The sequence below is a fragment of the Pezoporus occidentalis genome, unplaced genomic scaffold (assembly GCF_034315485.1).
Source record: "Pezoporus occidentalis ecotype Australia unplaced genomic scaffold, CSIRO_AGI_Poc_V1 ctg29, whole genome shotgun sequence".
Taxonomy (NCBI): Eukaryota; Metazoa; Chordata; class Aves; order Psittaciformes; family Psittacidae; genus Pezoporus; species Pezoporus occidentalis.
Window position 1 is genome coordinate 1,809,904 of NW_026914829.1, and position 19,919 is coordinate 1,829,822.

Genomic DNA, 19,919 nt, shown 5'->3' on the forward strand with positions numbered 1-19,919 from the left:
TCCACGCAGAGATGGCATCCAAGCACCTGCTGCCCTTCCTGTGCTGCACTTTCAAGTGTGGATTTGAGCTCTGTCACTTCATCCTTGTAGTGATACCCCTGCTTCTCTAACACTGTGGCTGTACTTTTCTCTGGCTCAGGCCTTTTGTCATGTCATCAGCAACAAGTGTCACAGTTGCCCTACCACCAATTTTAGAGGGTCCATCGCCTGCACTGGGCTGCGTTTGCTTGTGCCCAGGGAGCTCCAGAAACTACAGATGAGCTCTGTACTCTGCCTGTGGGCCAGCATGGTGCTTAGGGGACAAGGAGACATCTTGTAATTCTGCCTTGCCCTGGACTCACGAGTGTGCTTGTGGGCACATGATTGTGAAACTCCACCTGGCTGCGCCACTCCAGATCTTTGTGATGACAAGAGGTTTATAGCCATCTGTACTAAAGCACTTAGAAGTAAGTTTTCTCGGAGATCAAGGACAGGTTGCGATATTTTAAGTTTGTTTAGTCTGAAACAGAGAAGACTGAGGGTTGGTGTGATAATGTGTCCTCAGGATGTAAAAAGTGGTGTGCAGATTCTGGTGAACAAGTACTGTCTGAGGTCAGACTCTAAGGGGAGAGGCAACAAAAAATTCAATTTAGTTTACAGAAGAAGATTAGGTTGAAGATTAGCAGGGAAAAATCCCCCTCTATGAACAGCAAGTAAGTGTGGCAAAGCAATGAAGTGTATGTACGATATATGACATTTCCTTCATTTGAATTGGCAAGAATAATTTAAAAAAAGCATCTCTGGCATGTTCTAGGCAAACTCCATTTCTCCACTGCACTGGGTCAGGTGAGGTGATCTTTTCAGTCCTTTTTAACCTTACAGTTGTATTACTCTGAGACAGCCTCATAAGACCCAGCCATTCTCTGGCAAAATAATATTTAACTTAGCACTGGTCACTGCCAAGTTTTTTACTAAAGCTTTTATTTTCATTAAATTAATGATTTCCATCTGCATCAGTCCTACAATTCCAGTGAGAATGCTCTCTTTCAGTGGGCTGCCATGTAATGTGAATCTTAGGAAGGCATAAATACAGATTAATGAAGGCTACATAGCCAACATTTAAGCCTTTCTAAGTATAATATTTTTAAAATAGCACAGAATAAATGTCACAAGTGAGGCTTTAAGCAGGTTGTGAACTAAAAAATATGATAGAGATGTTGAGAGGGTTTTATAATGACCTTTGGTTGGTTTTTGGTTTGTTTTTTTTTTAGCTTTTGTATGATACTTAAAAATATCTTTTAGTCTTCTGCACAAATGCATCTGAACAGAGATTACTGCACTGAGGAGAAATCATAAAGGGTTTCTGAGGTACAAAACAGGGAAGAGAGATGCATATGCTGGGCATCAAAATCACAACTGTCGCAAGAAGTGTTAATGGGCTGGGAGCAATGTGTGGAGTCGCATGGGGCCTCCCATGACATATGTCACATATAGCATCTCTCCTTCATGCTCACTGAGAGTTGTCCACATAATGATGATGATTTGGTTGATTTGGTGAAGTAGATATTAAAGCTGGCTGGACATCTCTGTAACTTTAATATTTTAAGACTTTAAATTGTGGCAGTAATGGAGTAGATGTCCATTTTATGTTAGTAGGTACCCATTTCTGTGGAGCTTGTGAATTTATGCGTCATGGGCTGCACTCAGATGGATTTGCTGATCCCAATATGGAAAGTTTACAGGCAGCTGACCAAGACTGTACAAGTATTAAAACCAGTGAAGGTACTGCTGTGATGATGATAAGCAGAATGGGACCTGTGGAGAAATTCTGAGTGGCTGGACCAGTGTTGGTTGGAGAGAACCTTTCAGCCCATTCTTCAAAAAGATTGGAGATGTGTGAGCTGGAATAAAAACAAGACTTATTTTTCCATAGAAGATGGAAAGAAGGATTTTTTGACATTTGGGACACTTGGTTAAGCTTGTTCTGTACAATAGTGGTGTTTCAGATATTGCACAGCTACCAATATCCAAAATAGGATTCAGGGATACACATGTTTATGTCCTACTGTTTGCTATAAATGTAAGATTATGTACCAGCTTGCATACTTGTTGATTTGGGGATTAGGAGAATATTGGAATATTTCCTGTAACCAAATAAAGGAAGATAATAAGAAAAAAATGGTAGGACAAGATTTAGAAATGATCTTTTTTATTTATTTGAGCAACAGTATATTTACCTCAAAGCCATACAAGTATCTTTTCTTGTGTTTATTAAAAGTTGTCTAGAGATATGTGAAATAATTGAAAGCTGGGACAAAATGCAAAATGGAGTATGCAAAAGCAATGGATTAATCGGATGATGAAGTTGTTTGCAAGGAACATGAAGATTAATGTAAAGATAAAAATACGACTCATCCAAGCTTTCAGGTACAAGGACAGGGCTGTAGAGGGGTGGAAAACACGAAGGGTGTTAAAACCATAAAGTTCTTGTGCTAATCAAGTGTTGAGCATTGGCCAGATCAGAAAGTGAAGGATGACTCCAAGGATGCAATAAAGGATGAATCTTCAGTTAGAAAACACTGTTTTAAAGCAAGATCAGGGCATTGGACTCACTTTGTACAGGAGACTTGTTTAAATGTGAGTTAGTGAAAGTACTTGATATCGTACAGTTATGTTATGAAATTAAATGAGTAGCATTAGCTGTGTCTGCTGTTTAGGAGAATTAATACTCAGGAACAAAATTAAACAGCTGGAAAATGACTCCTGAGTATGAAATAAAGAACTATTTATTTTCAGAGAACCACAAGAAATGTTTCCTGCGGAGTGGATTATTAGAGTGGCAAGCAAAAGAAAAGAGTGAAAGTGAGTTTTGGATCACTGGACCTAAAACTAGATTTGCCAGACTTTGCTTGAAAGTGAACAGGCCCACAGAAGAGACTTGGCACAAGTTTTTCCCCTTGTGCCATCTCTCTTCCAGCCCTGGCGGCGGGCCCGTGCTGTTGGGCTGGGGGAAGGAAGTCTGTGAGTCCTGGGCAGTGGATGTCCAGTGCTGGAGTGTGCTAGCACGGAGCTGGGAAGCAGCGCCATCTGCAGCCCAGCACTCAGCCTGTCCGTGCTCTACCCTGTCCTTAGGGAAAGCTGTGCCGGGGGGGCGCTGCCACCGGGTTACCCAGCGGTCAGATCCTGCCAGAGCTTATGTGCTTGTTTGTTTTTAACAGAATGGGTGAAGTTTATCATAGGATTCAATGCAAAACAGTAATCGTAACCAGGGTATGTGTCTTTGGAGTTTGTTCCCCTCCTCACCCCTCCAAATGAAATTTGGGTTTAAAGTAAGGAGATTAAAGAACGTGAGAGATTTAGGGGGAGGATGTCAATCTGCATGTAACCGCTTTGGCTCCCTGATCTTTTGGTTGGCCATGCACTGCAGCCCAGTGCCTTTCTGTGCCTCACAGCCTGTCGGGATGGAAGTTGCCAAAGGTGGAGTGGCCCTGCCGCATTATCAAGCAATGCTTGTGTACTTTACATGGGGGAATCTAAGAAATGTGAAGAGCAAAATAAGTAATCTTGAAGATGTCTGAAGAAGCAGCAGTGCTTGGTGGATCAGTCATGTGGGAATGTTTTGACAAACGTGATATTTTGACAATTACATGCTGCATGGATCTTGTTACAGCCTGCTCAGAATTTTGGAGTGTTTCTCATAAATCATGCTGTATATGTTAGCGTTTTTGTACATAAACACAGCCTCTCATATGAGATGTTTTGTTTTTTTTTTTTGTTCTTGTGGCATAGTATTATTTGTTTTCATGCAGTTGAACTCCTGCTGTGATTCCTTAGTTTTCAAAGGTGAAAGGACTAAACCATACAGATTTTCAAAACTGAAAGAAAACTGTTTCCTCACGAATAAGCTTTTAATACAAATTTGTCCTTTAAAAACAAGCTTAAGTACATTTTTAGGAAGCTGAAACATTAGGGAAACTCATCAGGATGTCAGGACCTCATGCAGTAGCCACAGGAGTTTTTCAGCAGTCTTAATGCTAATGGCATTTTCTGTGGAACAGTGTAATTATAGGAGTTCTTAACTATCTGTGTCTATTATCTTGAAGAAAAGCTTTTTACTGCATCTGAAGTGAATGGGAGTCTTAAGGGATCTTTTTTCCATAGGCATTGAATCAGGTTCTTGAAGAATAAACTTGAAGTTTATTGTGCAGCTCATGGTGGCCTTGTGCCAGCTGTCGCTTGGACTTATCAGTGACCTCAGTGGTAATTAAGGCCTGACTCTTTTTTCCCAAACACACCCCTTACAGTTCTAACTTTTGAGCCCTGGCCCGTTTTCCTCTGGAAAAGCAGTAATGCTTTATGTGTGTGCTAGGCATTTAATTAACTTTGCTTCCAGAAGAGAGGAGAGCAGTACTTGAAAAGGCTTTCCCAGGCTATGTGGTCTGAAAAAGCCTCTGTTGGATCCATAATATTGTAATTCTTGTTAATGCCTGGGGATGCCACTGATTTTATAAAGGCTTGTCAGCTGAATATCAGTTATTCAAAATAAATGTGAATCAGATTTCTTTCTTCTTTTTCCTGTTCTGGAAACTGTATGGAAAAGTCTAATTTGGCATGTTCTCATAATGATCAGCTTAATTGTAATATAGGTAAGGAAACTCCTGGTGTTTTAAGAAAGGTTCTTGATTACAATAGTCTGCTTTCTTTACCCTGTAAATATGGATAATTTTACAAGTGTGTGAGCACAAAACTCTGCCTTGTTTCTGAGCCCTGCAGCCTGCCACAGTGGTTGCCTCACCTCCCTCAGGGAGTTCCTGGTGGCCTCTGGTACATGGGAGTTACTTCTAGTTATTCCTGCTTGATCTAATTATATATTCTCTCCTGCCCTTTTAGCTGACTTCAGATTCTGCAGCACATTAATGTTTGTTTCTGCTCCTTCCTCCACTATTTCAATCCAGAAGGTGGTCCCTTGCATTTTAGGTAACGGTCTGGAATATGCTGTACCCTAACTTGAATCTCAGTGAGGTCTTTCTACATGTATGCTGGATGTGCACTACTGTATACACAGAAAGGGCCACAACCCTATTTTCCTGCCACATTTACTGCTGAATAAGAAAAGTTTTTGATTCTTCTGTGTTATCATAGAATCATAAACTAGTTTGGGCTGGAGGAGGCATTTAAAGGTCATCCCATTTAACACCCCTGAAATGAGCAGACATCTTCAACTAGGGTTGCTCAGAGCCCAGCCCAAATTGTTTCCAGGGATGGGGCATCTACCACCTCTCTGGGCAACCTACTACAGTGTCCCACCACCCTCATTGTAAAAAAATATTTCTTCCTTCTATCTAATCTAAATTTGTTCTCTTTTAATTTAAACAGGCCCTAGTCGATGTATGGCAGTGTTAGAGAGAGCAACCTTCCTACTTTACTCCAGCCTATGTGTCTTCTCTCTATCATTTTCAATACCAAGCTAGTTTTGTTTGCAGAAACAGAAGGGACCATCCGTCTCCTTTTACCCATACAACAATAAGCAGCCTGTGGGGTTTTTTTTGTGTAAAACTCTAGATTTTGTTCCAGTATCAGCACAAGACAACTAATAATAGCAAGAAAAAATTATAAGAAACAAGCTTGCTGTGGAAGATGGCTTGCTATTTGCTGTGACCCATGGCAAAAATAGAGATCACTGTGCAGGTTCAGTTCCCTAAATATGGACATCTAGGGCTGGTTTTGATGTGTAAGGGTATTCAGGACAGACATGGGTGGGGAACTGGCCAGCAGGACTTAAGCAAGCCTTCAGGCTTCTGGAGAAGCAAGTGGAGGCCAAATGGCATACTCCCTAAACATAAAGTGGCCCTAAAGGTGTATGCCCAGGCAGCTGAATCATGTCTTTGTTCTTTGTTGGTGGAAAGGAGTCCCAGGCAGACTGAAGGTAGTGATGACAGATTTGCTGTGATGCCAGCCTGCAGAGGAGGAAGCCAAGCCCGGCAAGCCAGGCTTTAACTGCAGAAGCAGAATGGAATGGGTACATGAGGTTGGAACCGATAGCAACTTGATTGTAAGGACAGCCAGATATGTCAGCTGAACTGTATGATAAAACTATGCGAGTTATGCAGAGTGTTAGGTTGCTAGCTTTGGGAGGCAGCTGCCATCTTCGCACTTTGTTTCTCGAGTGCCTCATATGCTGCTGTGTGGGGGCAAGACTGCAGCCCTGTGGCTGCTACTGTTTTAAAAGCTGGTTTTACTTGTGATAGTGCAGGTTCACTAAGACAATAGATTGCAAAGCTTAATTTTATGGGAGAAGCATGATATCAAAATATCAAATGCTTATGTCAAGGGAGATGGGAGTTTTCCTTGCCACAAACATTATAGTATACCTGCCAGAGGATGATGATTAGAAGATGAATCACTTCTGAAACAGTGCTTTAAATTCTTCCTGTCTCCTTTTGACAGATGGAGCCACCTTGCTTCCCTTGTTATTTGTCAGATGCCCTTCAGCCATGCAGTATCTCCCACGTCTTCCTTAAAGAATCTCTTCTCATGCCCAAATTATCAAAGCTACCATACTCACATGGGCATATTGCAAAAAGTTGCCTGAGGCAGCATGTAACCTACTTTGCACGTGGACCTTGCAAAATGTAGGGCTGACAAATCTGCACTTTTATTATAAAGTCACAAGAACTGTTGCAAAATGCCATGGGGCTCTGCAGATCCCACAGATCCATCCAGTGACTCCCATGTGCATCTAGTACTTGTGGTACTGTGTTCCGAAGGAGCCTGAATGTGACAGCAGAACTGGGATGAAATAGTAATACTAGTTTCTTGTGAGTTTAAAGGTCAAAGAATTCATTATATATGTTGAGAGGCAAGACCTGGCCAGGTGTTAGCTAGAGAGGAATGATTTTTGCAAGCTTTTTCTCAAGTGTAGAGAAGTGTAGGGTCTCTTGGGAAGCACAAGATACTCCTTTTAAAATAAGTGATCTGCTGTTTTTAGTGAACATGCTTGCTGCACATCAGTTGCCCAAATACTTCTTTTTAGGTGCACATCTGCTGCTCAAAGTATTGGAGGAAATTCCTCATTATATTGTCTTGTACCAGCATACCAACATAGTATGACCTATGTAATTAATCCTCGCGGTATTTGTCAGACAATGGAAGATCTAAGACAGACATCTAAGGAGTACTGCTGGTTTTCTTGTTTTGACAGCTCTATGCCACCTTCTTCATGCACAGTATGAGTTCATCTCTGAAGCATCTGTGATTTCTAGAAAGATAAGCTGGGGAAGATGGTTGTCTCTGTAATACTTTGGAAACCTCAGAGAATGAGAAACAAACAGAAGGTCAATAAATGTGTGTTGTGAGAGATGGATCAGGAGGATAACAAAATTATCCTTCATCTAATGGAAAATAAAAGTAGACAGATTAGAAATGGTAGTATTTTTTCATCCTACTATTCAGACACCTGCACATTGGGCAACTCCTGTGACTTCGATGTTGAAAAGAGTGTAGGCATTGGCTTGGTGCTGCACAGATAGTTCTGCTGTGCTGGTGCAGTGACTTTTATATGTACACCCCCTTCCTCTGTCCTTTAACCCAATATCCTTCCATGCCTGTGGTCACCAGCCTGTGCTCTTGCTCTGCTCTGGCTTGGGATTCTACTCTCCGAAGGGAGGTAGAGAATGTCACATTGTGGCTGATGGGGCAGGGAGGAGTGGGGAACCCTCTGTAGGGCTTTATTGTAAAGAAAACTTGCCTGCTTTTGTTGGAACGAGTTTGGCACTCAGTTTGACATAGTTCTTTAAATAGCAAAATAAAAAGTCACAGTTGTTTTGGGTTAAAATTAAAGACCCTTGTGTTTTTCATCTTTTAAGTGTTTAGCGTAATCAAATCTCGTATCAGGGATTTTAATTATATCTACATGGCTTCCCTTTTCCTTCTTTCCACCACTGATGTAGTAAGAAAACATCTGTTCTGTTTCTTTGCTCAGCTGAACAGTACTTCAGTATACCAGAGAATTTTTCTTTTGGTTCTTTCTTTTTTTAAATGAGTTTTTTACAGGCTTATAATATTTCTTTTAATCACAGTTTAAGTTAAGATTATATTATTTGCATATATGTGTGAGCATGTAAAGCTGTGTATAAGAGTACTGGTATGTAACTTGACTGTGTATATGCAGAGTCTGCATAAACTTTTTGGAAAATATCAGTTGTAATTCCTTATGGAACAGTCTTGTAGATGACTTGTTCTGGCTAGTCTTCAGCACAAGCATAAATATGCTCTGATGTTATTCTCAATTAAGGCTATGGTCTTTGTGAAAACAGATTGCAGGGTAATTTCCTGTTTAAAAGTTTAAGTAAGAAAACTTGAACCAAAAAGCATTTATGAAGCTACTCACTGGTATGGAGACCGTTATTTATTCAACAGGATGGATCTAGAAATTCCCCCGAAAGTCAGGTAAACAGAGCTATTGTATGAACCTGATGATCTGGGTTGATTCCTACTGCCCTTGTCATACACGCAGAAATGTTGGCAGTCAGATAAGGGTCCCATAGATCTTGTATTGGAAGTACAGTTCATCTCTGTCAGAGGTAGTGATGTCAGAAGAAATTTCTGATGTTATGTTTTATGCTCTGTAAGTTTAAGAGATTTCTGATCTGGTGCCAGGGAACTGACATTAAATTGTAGCTGGAAAGCTCTCAACTACATTAAATTGTAACTGGAAAACCCTCAACCCCTGCCCTGGATGGAACTTTTTTGCTTCCAAGAAATGAGGTCCTTTGTTTCATGTTTAAAGAGCAGCTGGCTGAAATTGTGGAAGAAAATTCAGATAAAGTTGCATTTGAGCTAATGCTAAGAAACAAGTAGTTGCCCTGTGGACAGAAATCTCCCAGCTTTGCTGAGCCTGTCAGAAAAGCTAGAACTTTCATCTCTCTTGCTTCTCATTACATCTGTTCCTTTCCTCATGGTTGGCCTCACAAGGGCCTGCTGGTTACCAACCCATCTCAACAGCTTGTGGGAAGGGCCGTGTGTGTCCTTGGCTTCACTAAATCAATCTCATGTCATATTTCTTTGGTATGGTGTATCTCAATGAAAGGGGATGTGTGAGCTATTGGGAAAACACACAAAATACTGGGAAATGTGAGGTGACCAAACATGTTAACTGGTAGATGGTATGCTTTGATTAGCAATAAGTTTAAGGCCAGAAAGTGCATTAACTTCTGGCCTGACTGCAGTGAACATGCGTACTGTTGATAGATAATATGTACATTTAGTGTATATTTTCATAATTCATAGGATGGGATCGTTATTTAAGCTGAAATAGGTGGGTATCTGGTATCATTTAAATTGTCAGATACTGATTTTTTTTCATTGCTATATGCATTCATTACCTATAACTTCATGCTATTTTTCTTTTCCTTTTCAGTAAAATGAAATAAGATGTGATGGAAATGTGTGAGTGTAGACATAGATGTGAATTTTGCCTGTTACAATTAATTCGGGTTTGTAAATTTGTCATGAAAGAGAATAAATTTAAAAAGCCATTCTGAGGCATATCTGAGGTTTATCTGTATATTAAAAGGTACATGTTAATATGAGTGTGAATTCTCAAGTATATATGAGGATCTTTAATTTTTGTATTTATCTGTGCAGGTTCGAAAACATGTGAATGACTTGTATGAAGACCTAAGAGATGGACATAACTTGATCTCGCTTTTAGAAGTCCTTTCTGGAGACACCTTGGTAAGATTTTTGATCAGAATGCAGTGATTCCAGTTTGTTACGTATACATTTGCTCTGTTAACTCTGCGTATCGACTGCAGGCAGTTTCTTTGGTATTTTCCATAATATGTGACTTGATACCAAAAACACAAGTTGTATTTCTGTTGGTAAAACATTCCACTGTGAATTCTGTGGGGGAATGTTCTCTTCATTTCCTATGGTCAGTGAGACTTCCTTTCTCAATAGGGTAATGCGCTATTTTTTCTGTTCTTCCTTTTCTTTACAGTTTTCTTTTAACAAGTACTTGATGCTTAATATCCCTTCACATTAAAGGGAGTAACTTACAAATAACAAGGATAAAATGTCCCTGAAATTGTCTAACACACTCCTCAGGTGTCATTTCCTTTCTTTGTGAGCATTACTTCCCTTGCTTGGTATTTGTTCTCTTCATTATGTTCTTCTTTTCATGCTCTTCTTTTCATTTGTGGTCTGTCTTGTGTTTTTTGCTGTCCTGTCTCCTGTTTGTTATATTCATTAGCCAAGAGAGCGAGATTTTTTGAAGACCTTACGGTTGGTGAGTTCAACAGAAGCATGCGCAATTGAACAGCATGAGGATGTGGAGGATGAGGATAAGGGGGTAGGTGCCGACCCCCATAACTGTACTAACGTAGTGTTTGGAGTGTGGTGTCTGCTAATGTGAATTCTTAGTTTGGTGTGCTGCAGTAGTGTGCTGTAGAAAGGACAAAAGAACTCACATTGGTAGACCAGGATACCTGTGTTTATGATGGAGGAATGGTAATGACAAATTTATATTCAACCTTTTTGTGAACAGCTAAAACGCAAATGTTCACGATTTCTTTTATTTAATTAAACTGTACAAAACCATGGCACAAATGCGTACTGAACAACATTATCAAGATATGACAAAATAAGATTTTTAATAACAAATAGGGAAATACCATAATTCCGTTAAACCAAGATTATTTTTTTCACTTGCAAACAGTATTGCCCATATAAAAGTAATTTGCACAAAGGCTTGAAGGCTCTTCTTTGTGAAGTCAGTGGCAGAAAATTGATTTTTCTTTATTCGAAGCACCAGTCTACTCCACCCAAGGTGTATTTGACATTATACTGGATAATATTTTATTATATTTTAATTCAGATATGCAAATATATTTAGAATTTATCAAGTGTAATACCTATTTTTGTTGATAGTCAAAGTTACGTGACAGCACTGTGTAGCAGCTGCTAAGTATATGGATTGTTTGCCGGGTTTGTCGTTCTCGCAACAAATTATCCTTTCACTGTATTCTAACCATCCAGAAGGGAAATACCTACTTATAAAGTGAAAAATGCTGAGTGCATGTTAGTCCAAGTGAGCTGTTTCATGCCTCTGTAGACCTCGTGTTACCAGCATTTGCTAAAGCAACTTGCTGTCATAGGGTCCAAGTGCCTTCTTTACCTCCCTGTGTGTTGTGTTGCAGTTGTGATTTCAGTGGAATTTGTGTGTTTTTTTTTCTGGGGCATAACATAACTCAAAATGCTGTATATTAGAAAAAAATATATTTCCCCTCTGAGATGCTATACCTGAATACATAGATTGGGATTTATTATACCCTTTTTGTTGTGGAAAACTAAGTTCCAGGTCTGCAGTCCCTTGTTCCATCCAGGGAGGCTACTTGGTAGCAAGGACTGAAGAACTTTGAATCCTGGGCTATCGGTGTGAAAAACAAGGGGCTAAATAGAAGGTTCTGTAATGGAAATTAAAATCATTTGTGTCTTAGTTTATGCTTCTTATTCAGCTCCATTTCTCATGTTTCTTTTTGGCAAGTATCTGATACTCTACAGGGGGGAAAAATGGCAGTTGAGGAAGGCATGGGCTTGTCTGTGTGTTTCGTAGTGATTGAGAAAATACTCATATTCATGGCTGATCCCTAGCAATTATAGTCTGCTTCAGTTTATTGCTGTCAAAGTTTGTGAAAAATCTGAAATAAGGAAGAATAATAGAAGGATTTGGATGCGATGACATAAATTTAACTGCTTTCCCATTGCTGATCTGTGACAGCTAAGTAAAGTATGGTTTTTCTGTGTGATTCTTCTTCTTGGTGATTTTACACTAACTGCATGCAGTTTTGCCATGTTTCCATTAACGTACCACTCGTGCTTATTTTGCAGTTTCTTCTTGCTGGTTTTGACTTTGCTTTGAAAAGAATGACTTGCTACTTTTTTTTTCATGCTCTGATGCACTACCCAAGTCAAGAGTTTAAACTTACACTCTAGGGCTGTATATATTTTATTATTCTGTTTTGAGGAAGGTATTATCTTTATTAGAGGCTTTAAACAAAAGATGTATCACTAGCATAATGATTATGCAGTCGTACCGTAAATAAGCAACATTAAATCGTGAAGTTGCATACAGAGGTAAAGCTTTTCCATCACAGAGTTTACCAGAGCAAAATGAAGGTTCATGACATTACTTATATTTTGCTTTGCTTAGTACACTGTGAATCTTTTATAATAATAAATGGCAGTTTAGCATCTGTAGGTAGATTTATGTAGGGACTTTTTTAGCCCTCTTAGCCTTAATAGTACTTAAATGTGCCAGGGAAACAGCTATCAGCCTGCATGGATCAAAGTTGCAGTTTGGGACCACTGATCCCTCCTGCCATTCACTGTGCTAAAAATTGTCAACTACAGTTTTAAAAAAAAGTAAATAGTTAAAGCACGTTTTTCCACCAAAGGTGTTGGCTTCATTAAAACTGCAGAGCTTCACATGTGTTACATGGTATCTTTTAAATCAGACTGTTTGTTCTTTTGTCTGACAAGAAAGTCTCACAACTATTGTTTTCCAATTTTAGCCCCGAGAAAAAGGTCGGATGCGTTTTCACAGACTCCAGAACGTCCAAATTGCACTTGACTATTTGAAAAAACGCCAGGTATGGTGGAAAGTTTAATAAATGGTAATGAAAATTTTGTTACCTGTGGCTAATAAATAAATGCCTCCTGCTTGGTCCTTTATGCTTGCTGTAATCAGGTGCTGGTGTAGGCTCAGCTTGATCTCATGCTTGGCAAAGGTAACTTTACACCACCCTTCTCTGAGCAATAATATCAACACACTCCATGTGTTATATGATGCTAAAGAGTAGAAAATTCTGGGTTCAGATCTTTGCGAGTTGCTTGTAGTAAAGTTAACTATATTCCATGCTCCCAGGCAGTAGCTGGTATGCGGTTTTGTTCACAACCTAATTTTGAGTGCAAAATGCAGATTCAAAGCAATTAGAACCTTGTGTGGGAGTTCCTTGTTTTGATTATATTTATTTTGGGAAGACTTTTTCAAGCCTTGATCCTGAATGAAGGAAAAACTGGTGTCCTAGAGAGGCAGCAGAGTCACCTGTGGAAGATTGAGGCTTAATTTCACTTGCATTTGCTTTAAGCCAAACACTTGAAACACACACTGCTGGGTGGTTTTCTGTTTCTGTGAGTGTCTTTCTGCTCTTAAATTTCTTTTAAGCATTTACAGGGTCCTTGCTCTCTCCTTTGCGAACAGCAGTAGTAAAAAAGGTCTAAAACATGGAAGGAAAAACTGTGCCTTGCTATCCGTCCCACCCAAATGAACCCATGCTGGAAACCTGCTCCCTGATCAGTTGATTTTAATTTATTTTTAAATTTTACTTGCTACTTAAAAGGTCTGAAAATCTATGAGGTGGCAAACCAACAACAGATACTTAATTTGGTTATAAAACCAGATGTCCTTTCATATTTTGAGTAAAGTTGCCTTTTGGGTCAGTGATGGGATATGTGTGCACTGAGAATTCAATCCTGCTTTGCTGGTTTCAAAGTGAACCTTTCATGTTAACCTAAGTGAGCCGTAGAACAAATGCAAAATGAAGTGAAAGGACAGCTACTTGAAATACCAGTCACGGCACCATTTTTATGCAGCGAGACCTCTGGACAGGCTGCCCCATGCCTTATTTATGCACAATAGATGGTGTGTATTAAGACGCAGGAGATGTAGGATCAGGTCATCTTCATGTTTATGAATGTGCACGTGTTACTGGGAACTGCAGGTCTCCATCATCTGCCATTGGTTGTGATCCGAGTTTTTTTGTATTCTCTTTAAGCTCACAGTTTTGTGAACATGGCTGTACTCCACTGTACAGAATGCTTGTAGGGCTTTGGTTGTCTTGGCAAGTTGCCACTGGGACTTGCATTTGATAAAGGTTTCATCCTCCTGTTAGGTGTTTCTAAACTGTATTTAGGAAGTAACTTGCTCAGGCTGGCTGTATAACCTCCAAACACAATGCTTTATTGTGATTGTAAGGCAGAGAGATCCTATATGTTGATAATTTTGAAGCCTGACTTGGAAAGAAAGAACCCAAAAGGCAAGCCATGTTTGACTGTCAAATAAAACATTTGACAAGTATGTCAAATAAGACAGTTTTGACAGATATGTCAAGGTAGTTTTGCCAAACATAAACAGCTTTTATAATGCAGTGGGAGGAGGACATTTGGATTTGATTTTAATTTCTTTTTTTTGAACCGTGGAATATTCTGTCTTTCTTCCAAAGAGTGTTTTTGGTTTGGTGGTGTCCTCTCCCTGCCCCCGGTAATAATTAAGATTATGTGTGCAGATCAAAAGCAGGACATGCCTTTGCTTGTTCGGTTGATAGCAGGATATATGTTAAAAAGCCTATGCATGTAACTTTGCTGACATAAGCAAAAAATGCCTTTTATCTGAGTCATCTTTATTTGCTAGGCTATATGGATACATAATAACATATAGAGAAATTAAACTTAATAAAAGAAGACAAAGAGAATTATTGATCTCAGTCTGGATGTGAGTTTATTGGAGTGACAGTAATCTCAGCCTTTGTTTTAATCCTGTTAACCATTGCATGCTTGTAGTACCATGAATGAGTACAGCAGCAGAAATGGTAATAATTGTAAACCATTGGTTATTTAAATGGGATACTAAATCCTTGGTCTTGTAAAGCCAGACTGTTGTGTTTTAGCAGACCAGTTCTCCTGCGGCTGAATCCCTGCTCTGGTGCTGCAAAGTGTGGGGGGAATAAAGGCAGTGATAGCTTCCCAGGTCAGAGCACTGCCTTGAGACTGATGCACCAGTTACAGATCATCGTATTCTTGTTGTCCTTTCTCCTTCTGTCAAGGACTGAGGTGAAGGGTAGTTGTCACAGGGGGTGAGTGGATCTGCTGGTGTGGTGACAGCTGAGACATTTTCTCGGGTTGGTGGGAGAGAGCAGTTTCTGGAAGGCTGCTGGCAGCCAGTGTGCAATTCCTTTCTGCTTTTGAGAATTTAAAAACCCAACAGAGTAGGCTCAGACAGTGACTAATGTACCTTTTATAGTCACACCTGTGTAACGCACTATGTATCTGTGGTATTTATTTCAACTTTCTATGTATTTTCTTTCCACAATGGCAGGTGAAACTGGTTAACATCAGAAATGATGACATAACAGATGGGAATCCCAAATTGACTTTGGGGTTGATATGGACCATAATTTTGCACTTTCAGGTAAGCCTAGTTTTGCTTGACAGTATGTTCTTGGTCAGATTCTTGTGCAGAGTATGATGAATGTGTCAACTTAGACAGGGCTTCATATAGACTGTGCAGAAATATAGATTATGTCTCTTCTGTAACGTGTATTTGAAGGTTTTGATGATATAACTTATTTCATCATGTAAACTGAGTCTGAAGGTGTTGTTTGTTTGCTAATGTCATGTCTGTGGAGAAAAAAGGAAAATCAGTTTTGAATGTCGTTAGGGACAATAGCTGATGTATTCCAGCATTTGGACAAACTGTCTTGTTTTATTCTACAGACTTCTTTTGATGAGTATTAAGCTACATTAAAAAGTTTTAAAACTTTTTTTCATTCCGGATCTGAATTTCTCTGCTGATAGGAGTATTTTAGCAAGTACAACTCAGCCGTTTTAAGCAGTTCATAACACTTCAGCACTTGTTTTTAGACTAGCGATGGTAATGCGGGTCGCACTAGGTGGCACTCTGGTGGTTGTACACTGGTGTTATTGTGTACAGTATAATGCAACCTTACAGTGTGTGGTGTTAAATTGCTCCTCAAAATGAGGCTTTCATAATGGCTGTGGCTGTAGATGATGTAATTCAGATGGCAGATAATTCCCATTTAGTGACTGCAGCATTGTTAGCGATGAACTCCCTGCTGCGGAAGCATTTTAAATGATCAGCAAATTACATGATCATACAGAAGAAAACATGGTTTACTTAGGAATATCCCACACTAGATTTATGACTGGGAAAACTTTTCTTAAAAAAGCCTCCAGAAAGGCAGCTAGAATCTAATTTGCCTTTCTGCAAATCCTAATGAGGAGCAGACATGAATAGGGCCAGCATGGCCCTGGTCTAAACAGGGAGCACAACTTAGCCCAGGCCAGTGCACAGGGTGAAGGAGAAATCACTAACTGCTCACCACTAGTAAGGACCTGAAATTCCCTCACATCTCCCTTGTCATGCCAGTCTTTGCTCTCACATGGAGAAAGAAGGCGAGGCTTAAATATATTTAAGCATGACCCACCGAATTAGGCAGTGATTGAATGTTGCTGCGTTTTAAGAAATAAAGATTATTAACAACTTATTAATAGAAGCTATTAGTGGAAGTGAAATCTTTACTTGATGTATGCTTTCTTTCTACATCTCATTAATATTTTTTTGTAGGATGAAGTTGTTAGTTTTTCTTTCTAGCTGAAGCAGAGGACATCTGACACAATTTTGGCTGCTTATAAAAAATGCTGAAAGTTAGCATTACAACTATAAACTAGCGTTACTAGTTGTAGTTGTAAAAGAAGGAAAAACATTTATATAACCGTAACTAATTAGGTGATATGGTGCAACAAGGATTTTCCACTCTCAGGTAGCCAGCTCCTTATGAAATCTTTTGAAGCATTTAAATTGTAGCTGAAGCAAACTTACTTAACTCTGTCCTGACCTCTAGTAACTAAATATCTACCAGTACAGTGCAGATCTGCCAGAACAGAACAGAATATTTCAGGTGGAAGGGACCTACAACAGTCATCTTTGCAACTGCCTGAGCAATTCAGGACTGACCAAAAGCTAAAGCATGTTGTTAAGTGCATTGTTCAAATGCCTCTTAAACACTGACAGGTTTGGGACATAGACCGCCTCTCTAGGCAGTCCATTCCAGTGTTTGAGCACCCTCTCAGTAAAGAAATGTTTCCACAAGTAGTGGTTCTTGTACTAAATAATAAGCCTTATTAATAAACATGAAATAACTGAAGAACAGGATTTAAAAAAAAAAATTGTCTTTTTTGCTATTAATGTCTGCAGTACCTACACTGAATGCAAAAGGGATTTGTAAAGTGATCTAAGAGACACCCTCTGTGCTAATCTGTGCTAGCCTGGCATTTGCTTGTATGCCACTTCTTTTGAAGTATATGGCAACTTGGTCTCACTGACACCTGTATATGGCCAATTTGGATTCAGACTGTTTAATGCACTTCCAAAGACTGTGCATACACTTCACACATTTTTTTTTGCTTCACTTAGATTATGAATGAGGGAAAAATCTGAACAGAAAAAACTAACAGCAGTCTTCACAAAGGGATGACGCTTCATGATAACAACTGTGTTTATGCATGGAGTAATCCTGTAGATATTGGTAAAGTTATGATGAGATTCAGTTTGAAATTAAGACACCTAAATCCAGATGCTTATGGGGAGCCGTGTTTATATGCACTGTGTTTAAATTGTCCCTATAATCTGATAATCTGAATGATAAAGGTTTAGTCTACAGAGCCAGTGTAGCCTAGAGGGTGAGTCAACAAACCAGCTACTAGAGACTCATTCATTTTACTAAACATAAACATCTCTGTTGTTGGAAATTTATGAGACATCCATGTAAGTATGAGAAATATGACATAGGTCTTATGGGAAGCCCACTATTATCTGGGAAGACACAGATCAGGCAGGATAAACTGCAATTTAAATGTTGGTAAAGATATTTAGCAACAGATTTGAGGCCTAGCCAATACAGTGGGTGAGGCTGGTGGAGCAAATCACATCACTTGCAGTAGAACCATAGAGCAAGCACTGCTGAATTGTTCAGCTGTCTAGCATAAGTACTTAGTGTGATCTGAGATTACACATCATATCCAGTAGCATATGCAGTGAGAAGGAAGCTTCCTTAGGTCCTGTGGGGTATATGCTATCTGCATGTAGATATCTCAGTTTTGAATTCTAGTCCCTTGACTTTCTTCTTGTGTCTCTACTTCAGGGTGTGAAACATTGCTGTTGATGTGTCGATTTTACTAACTATCTCTCCAGGGTGTTTGATTTAGTGTCATAAAGACAGATGGCATCTTGAGTAACATCTGAGGTGTGCTAGACTATCCAGCACATGCATGTGGAGTTCTTTGATGAGACACCAGATGTATGAGAGACCTATGCTCTTCCAGACCTGCAGCTGGAGGCCAGTTGATACATAGCTGAATATTTCAAAGAGCTCTAGAAACCCATATATATGAAACTAAATCCTGCCTCCACTGGAAAAGATGGTCTCTTCAAGACCTAGCCAGCATTTAAACATGTAGACACATATGTTAGGGTGTCTTAATCTGAACTATTCTTTAAATTTTCCCAGCATTTGCAGAAGTAGTTAATTTCATAGTGAGTATAAGGAGCAGTTTCCTGGGTGATGCTACTGCCTCTGCTCCATCATTTATGTCTATTCTAATAACAGGGCAACCTTGGAGGTAGTCAAGATGCCAGGTGTTTTTTTTTTGGCTGTTGCTTATGGCTGCTTGCTTCTCTGAATCATAACACTTATCTGAATGATAATATTTCCTCAAAACAGAAAAACCTTCTGAGTACTAGAAGGAATTTAGGAATATTTTAGGGAAAAGACATGATGAACAAAAATGAAAGATGATATACCTTTGAGGATTATGTTTCTCTTGCATCTGAATTATGCCTAGAGATGGTAAAGGCTTTGTGACTTTTTTACCCATGAGTAAATAAATATAAATATTGTTCTGAATTATACCACTGACTTTTGCATTTGCACAAGTCCAGAAATTCTTCTGTGTTCAAAGTAATTACATTTAAGACACAGAAAGGTGGAATGGGAAATCCAGTAGTTTGTTGAGTTATTAGAAAATAATCTGTCCTGTGGGTACTGAAAATCTCCTAGACATGTATGTTATTAGGATTTAGGCAGGCTTTCAGTGTGTACATTTCACATGCTTTTAATAACATGCAGCTTTTAAAAATTAATTTTCTTAATGCAATAACTAATGTCAGTTATTTTCCTGGCACCTGTAGAACATGCTAAATCAGATGACAGTATTCTGTATAATTATAGGCTGTATGTATAAATATCCAAATTAATACTTGAATGGACTCCTTCTTCAACACCCAGTATATTTCCACTGATGAAACTGGAGATAAGCAGCTATAAATGAAAGCAGAATAGTAACCACAATTTTAGGAGGATAATTTGTGTGAAAATTGGTGATTGCTTCTTTTCTACCCACTGCAATCATTCTTTAATTTAACAAGTGTCAAATATTCAGAATAATTTGCAGTTGGTTAAAAAAAAGCATGACAAAACAAAGCAAAAACTGCAACTTTAAATTTTCAGGCCTCCAAAATTAGGCCTTTGTGAACTTAGACCTGCAGAAATGTTTGGAGCTTCTAAGTCATGACTCAGTGACTTTTTCCATTTCAGTTTCATCATCATTTTGCAACTCAGGAACTGCCAGCTTTTCCTTCCACTCTCCCAAGCTCCCTGCTGTCAAGCCTCTTTTCAAGGTGCTGCTTTCTGAGGCTCCAGTCAGTAACGTTTTTGTCTGGATGTTACAGTACACTTATATCTCTCTGGCCAGATGGGTGCTGTCTCTCAGGCTTCCTTGGGACACATGTAACCTCTTCACGTTTCTCCTGTCAACCAGCAAACATTTTTTTTTTTTTTTTTTGCTGCTGACTTCCCATAAACCAGTGAACAAAATTCATTCTTTGTCAGTCTGCCCCAAAGCAGTCTATAGACTGTTCATTTGGTTCAGCAGATCAGTAGTTAACCTTTTACCTGTGTTGGGCAAAAAAGTAGGAAGGGTGGATTTGTTTGTAGATGACTTGTCTGAGGTAAAGGGCAGCTACCCAGCCATTTCTCAAGTTCCTGATAACCCTTACTGCAGTTAGGTCTCCAAACCTGGAACAA

At 39.3% G+C, this 19,919-nt stretch overlaps 1 protein-coding gene across 7 annotated transcripts in view; it reads left to right on the forward strand.

Moving 5' to 3' along the window:
- Positions 1-19,919, forward strand: part of DST (dystonin) — a 298,075-nt gene that overhangs the window by 98,459 nt on the left and 179,697 nt on the right. For 4 of the 7 annotated variants that reach the window (XM_062626138.1, XM_062626139.1, XM_062626141.1 and 1 more), the window contains 3 exons: positions 9,625-9,714; positions 12,552-12,629; positions 15,134-15,226. In XM_062626138.1, the coding sequence (XP_062482122.1) occupies positions 9,625-9,714; positions 12,552-12,629; positions 15,134-15,226 (261 nt within the window). Of the gene's footprint in view, positions 1-9,624; positions 9,715-10,231; positions 10,331-12,551; positions 12,630-15,133; positions 15,227-19,919 lie in introns of all 7 variants that reach the window. The other 3 variants (XM_062626135.1, XM_062626136.1, XM_062626137.1) reach the window with 1 other exon arrangement.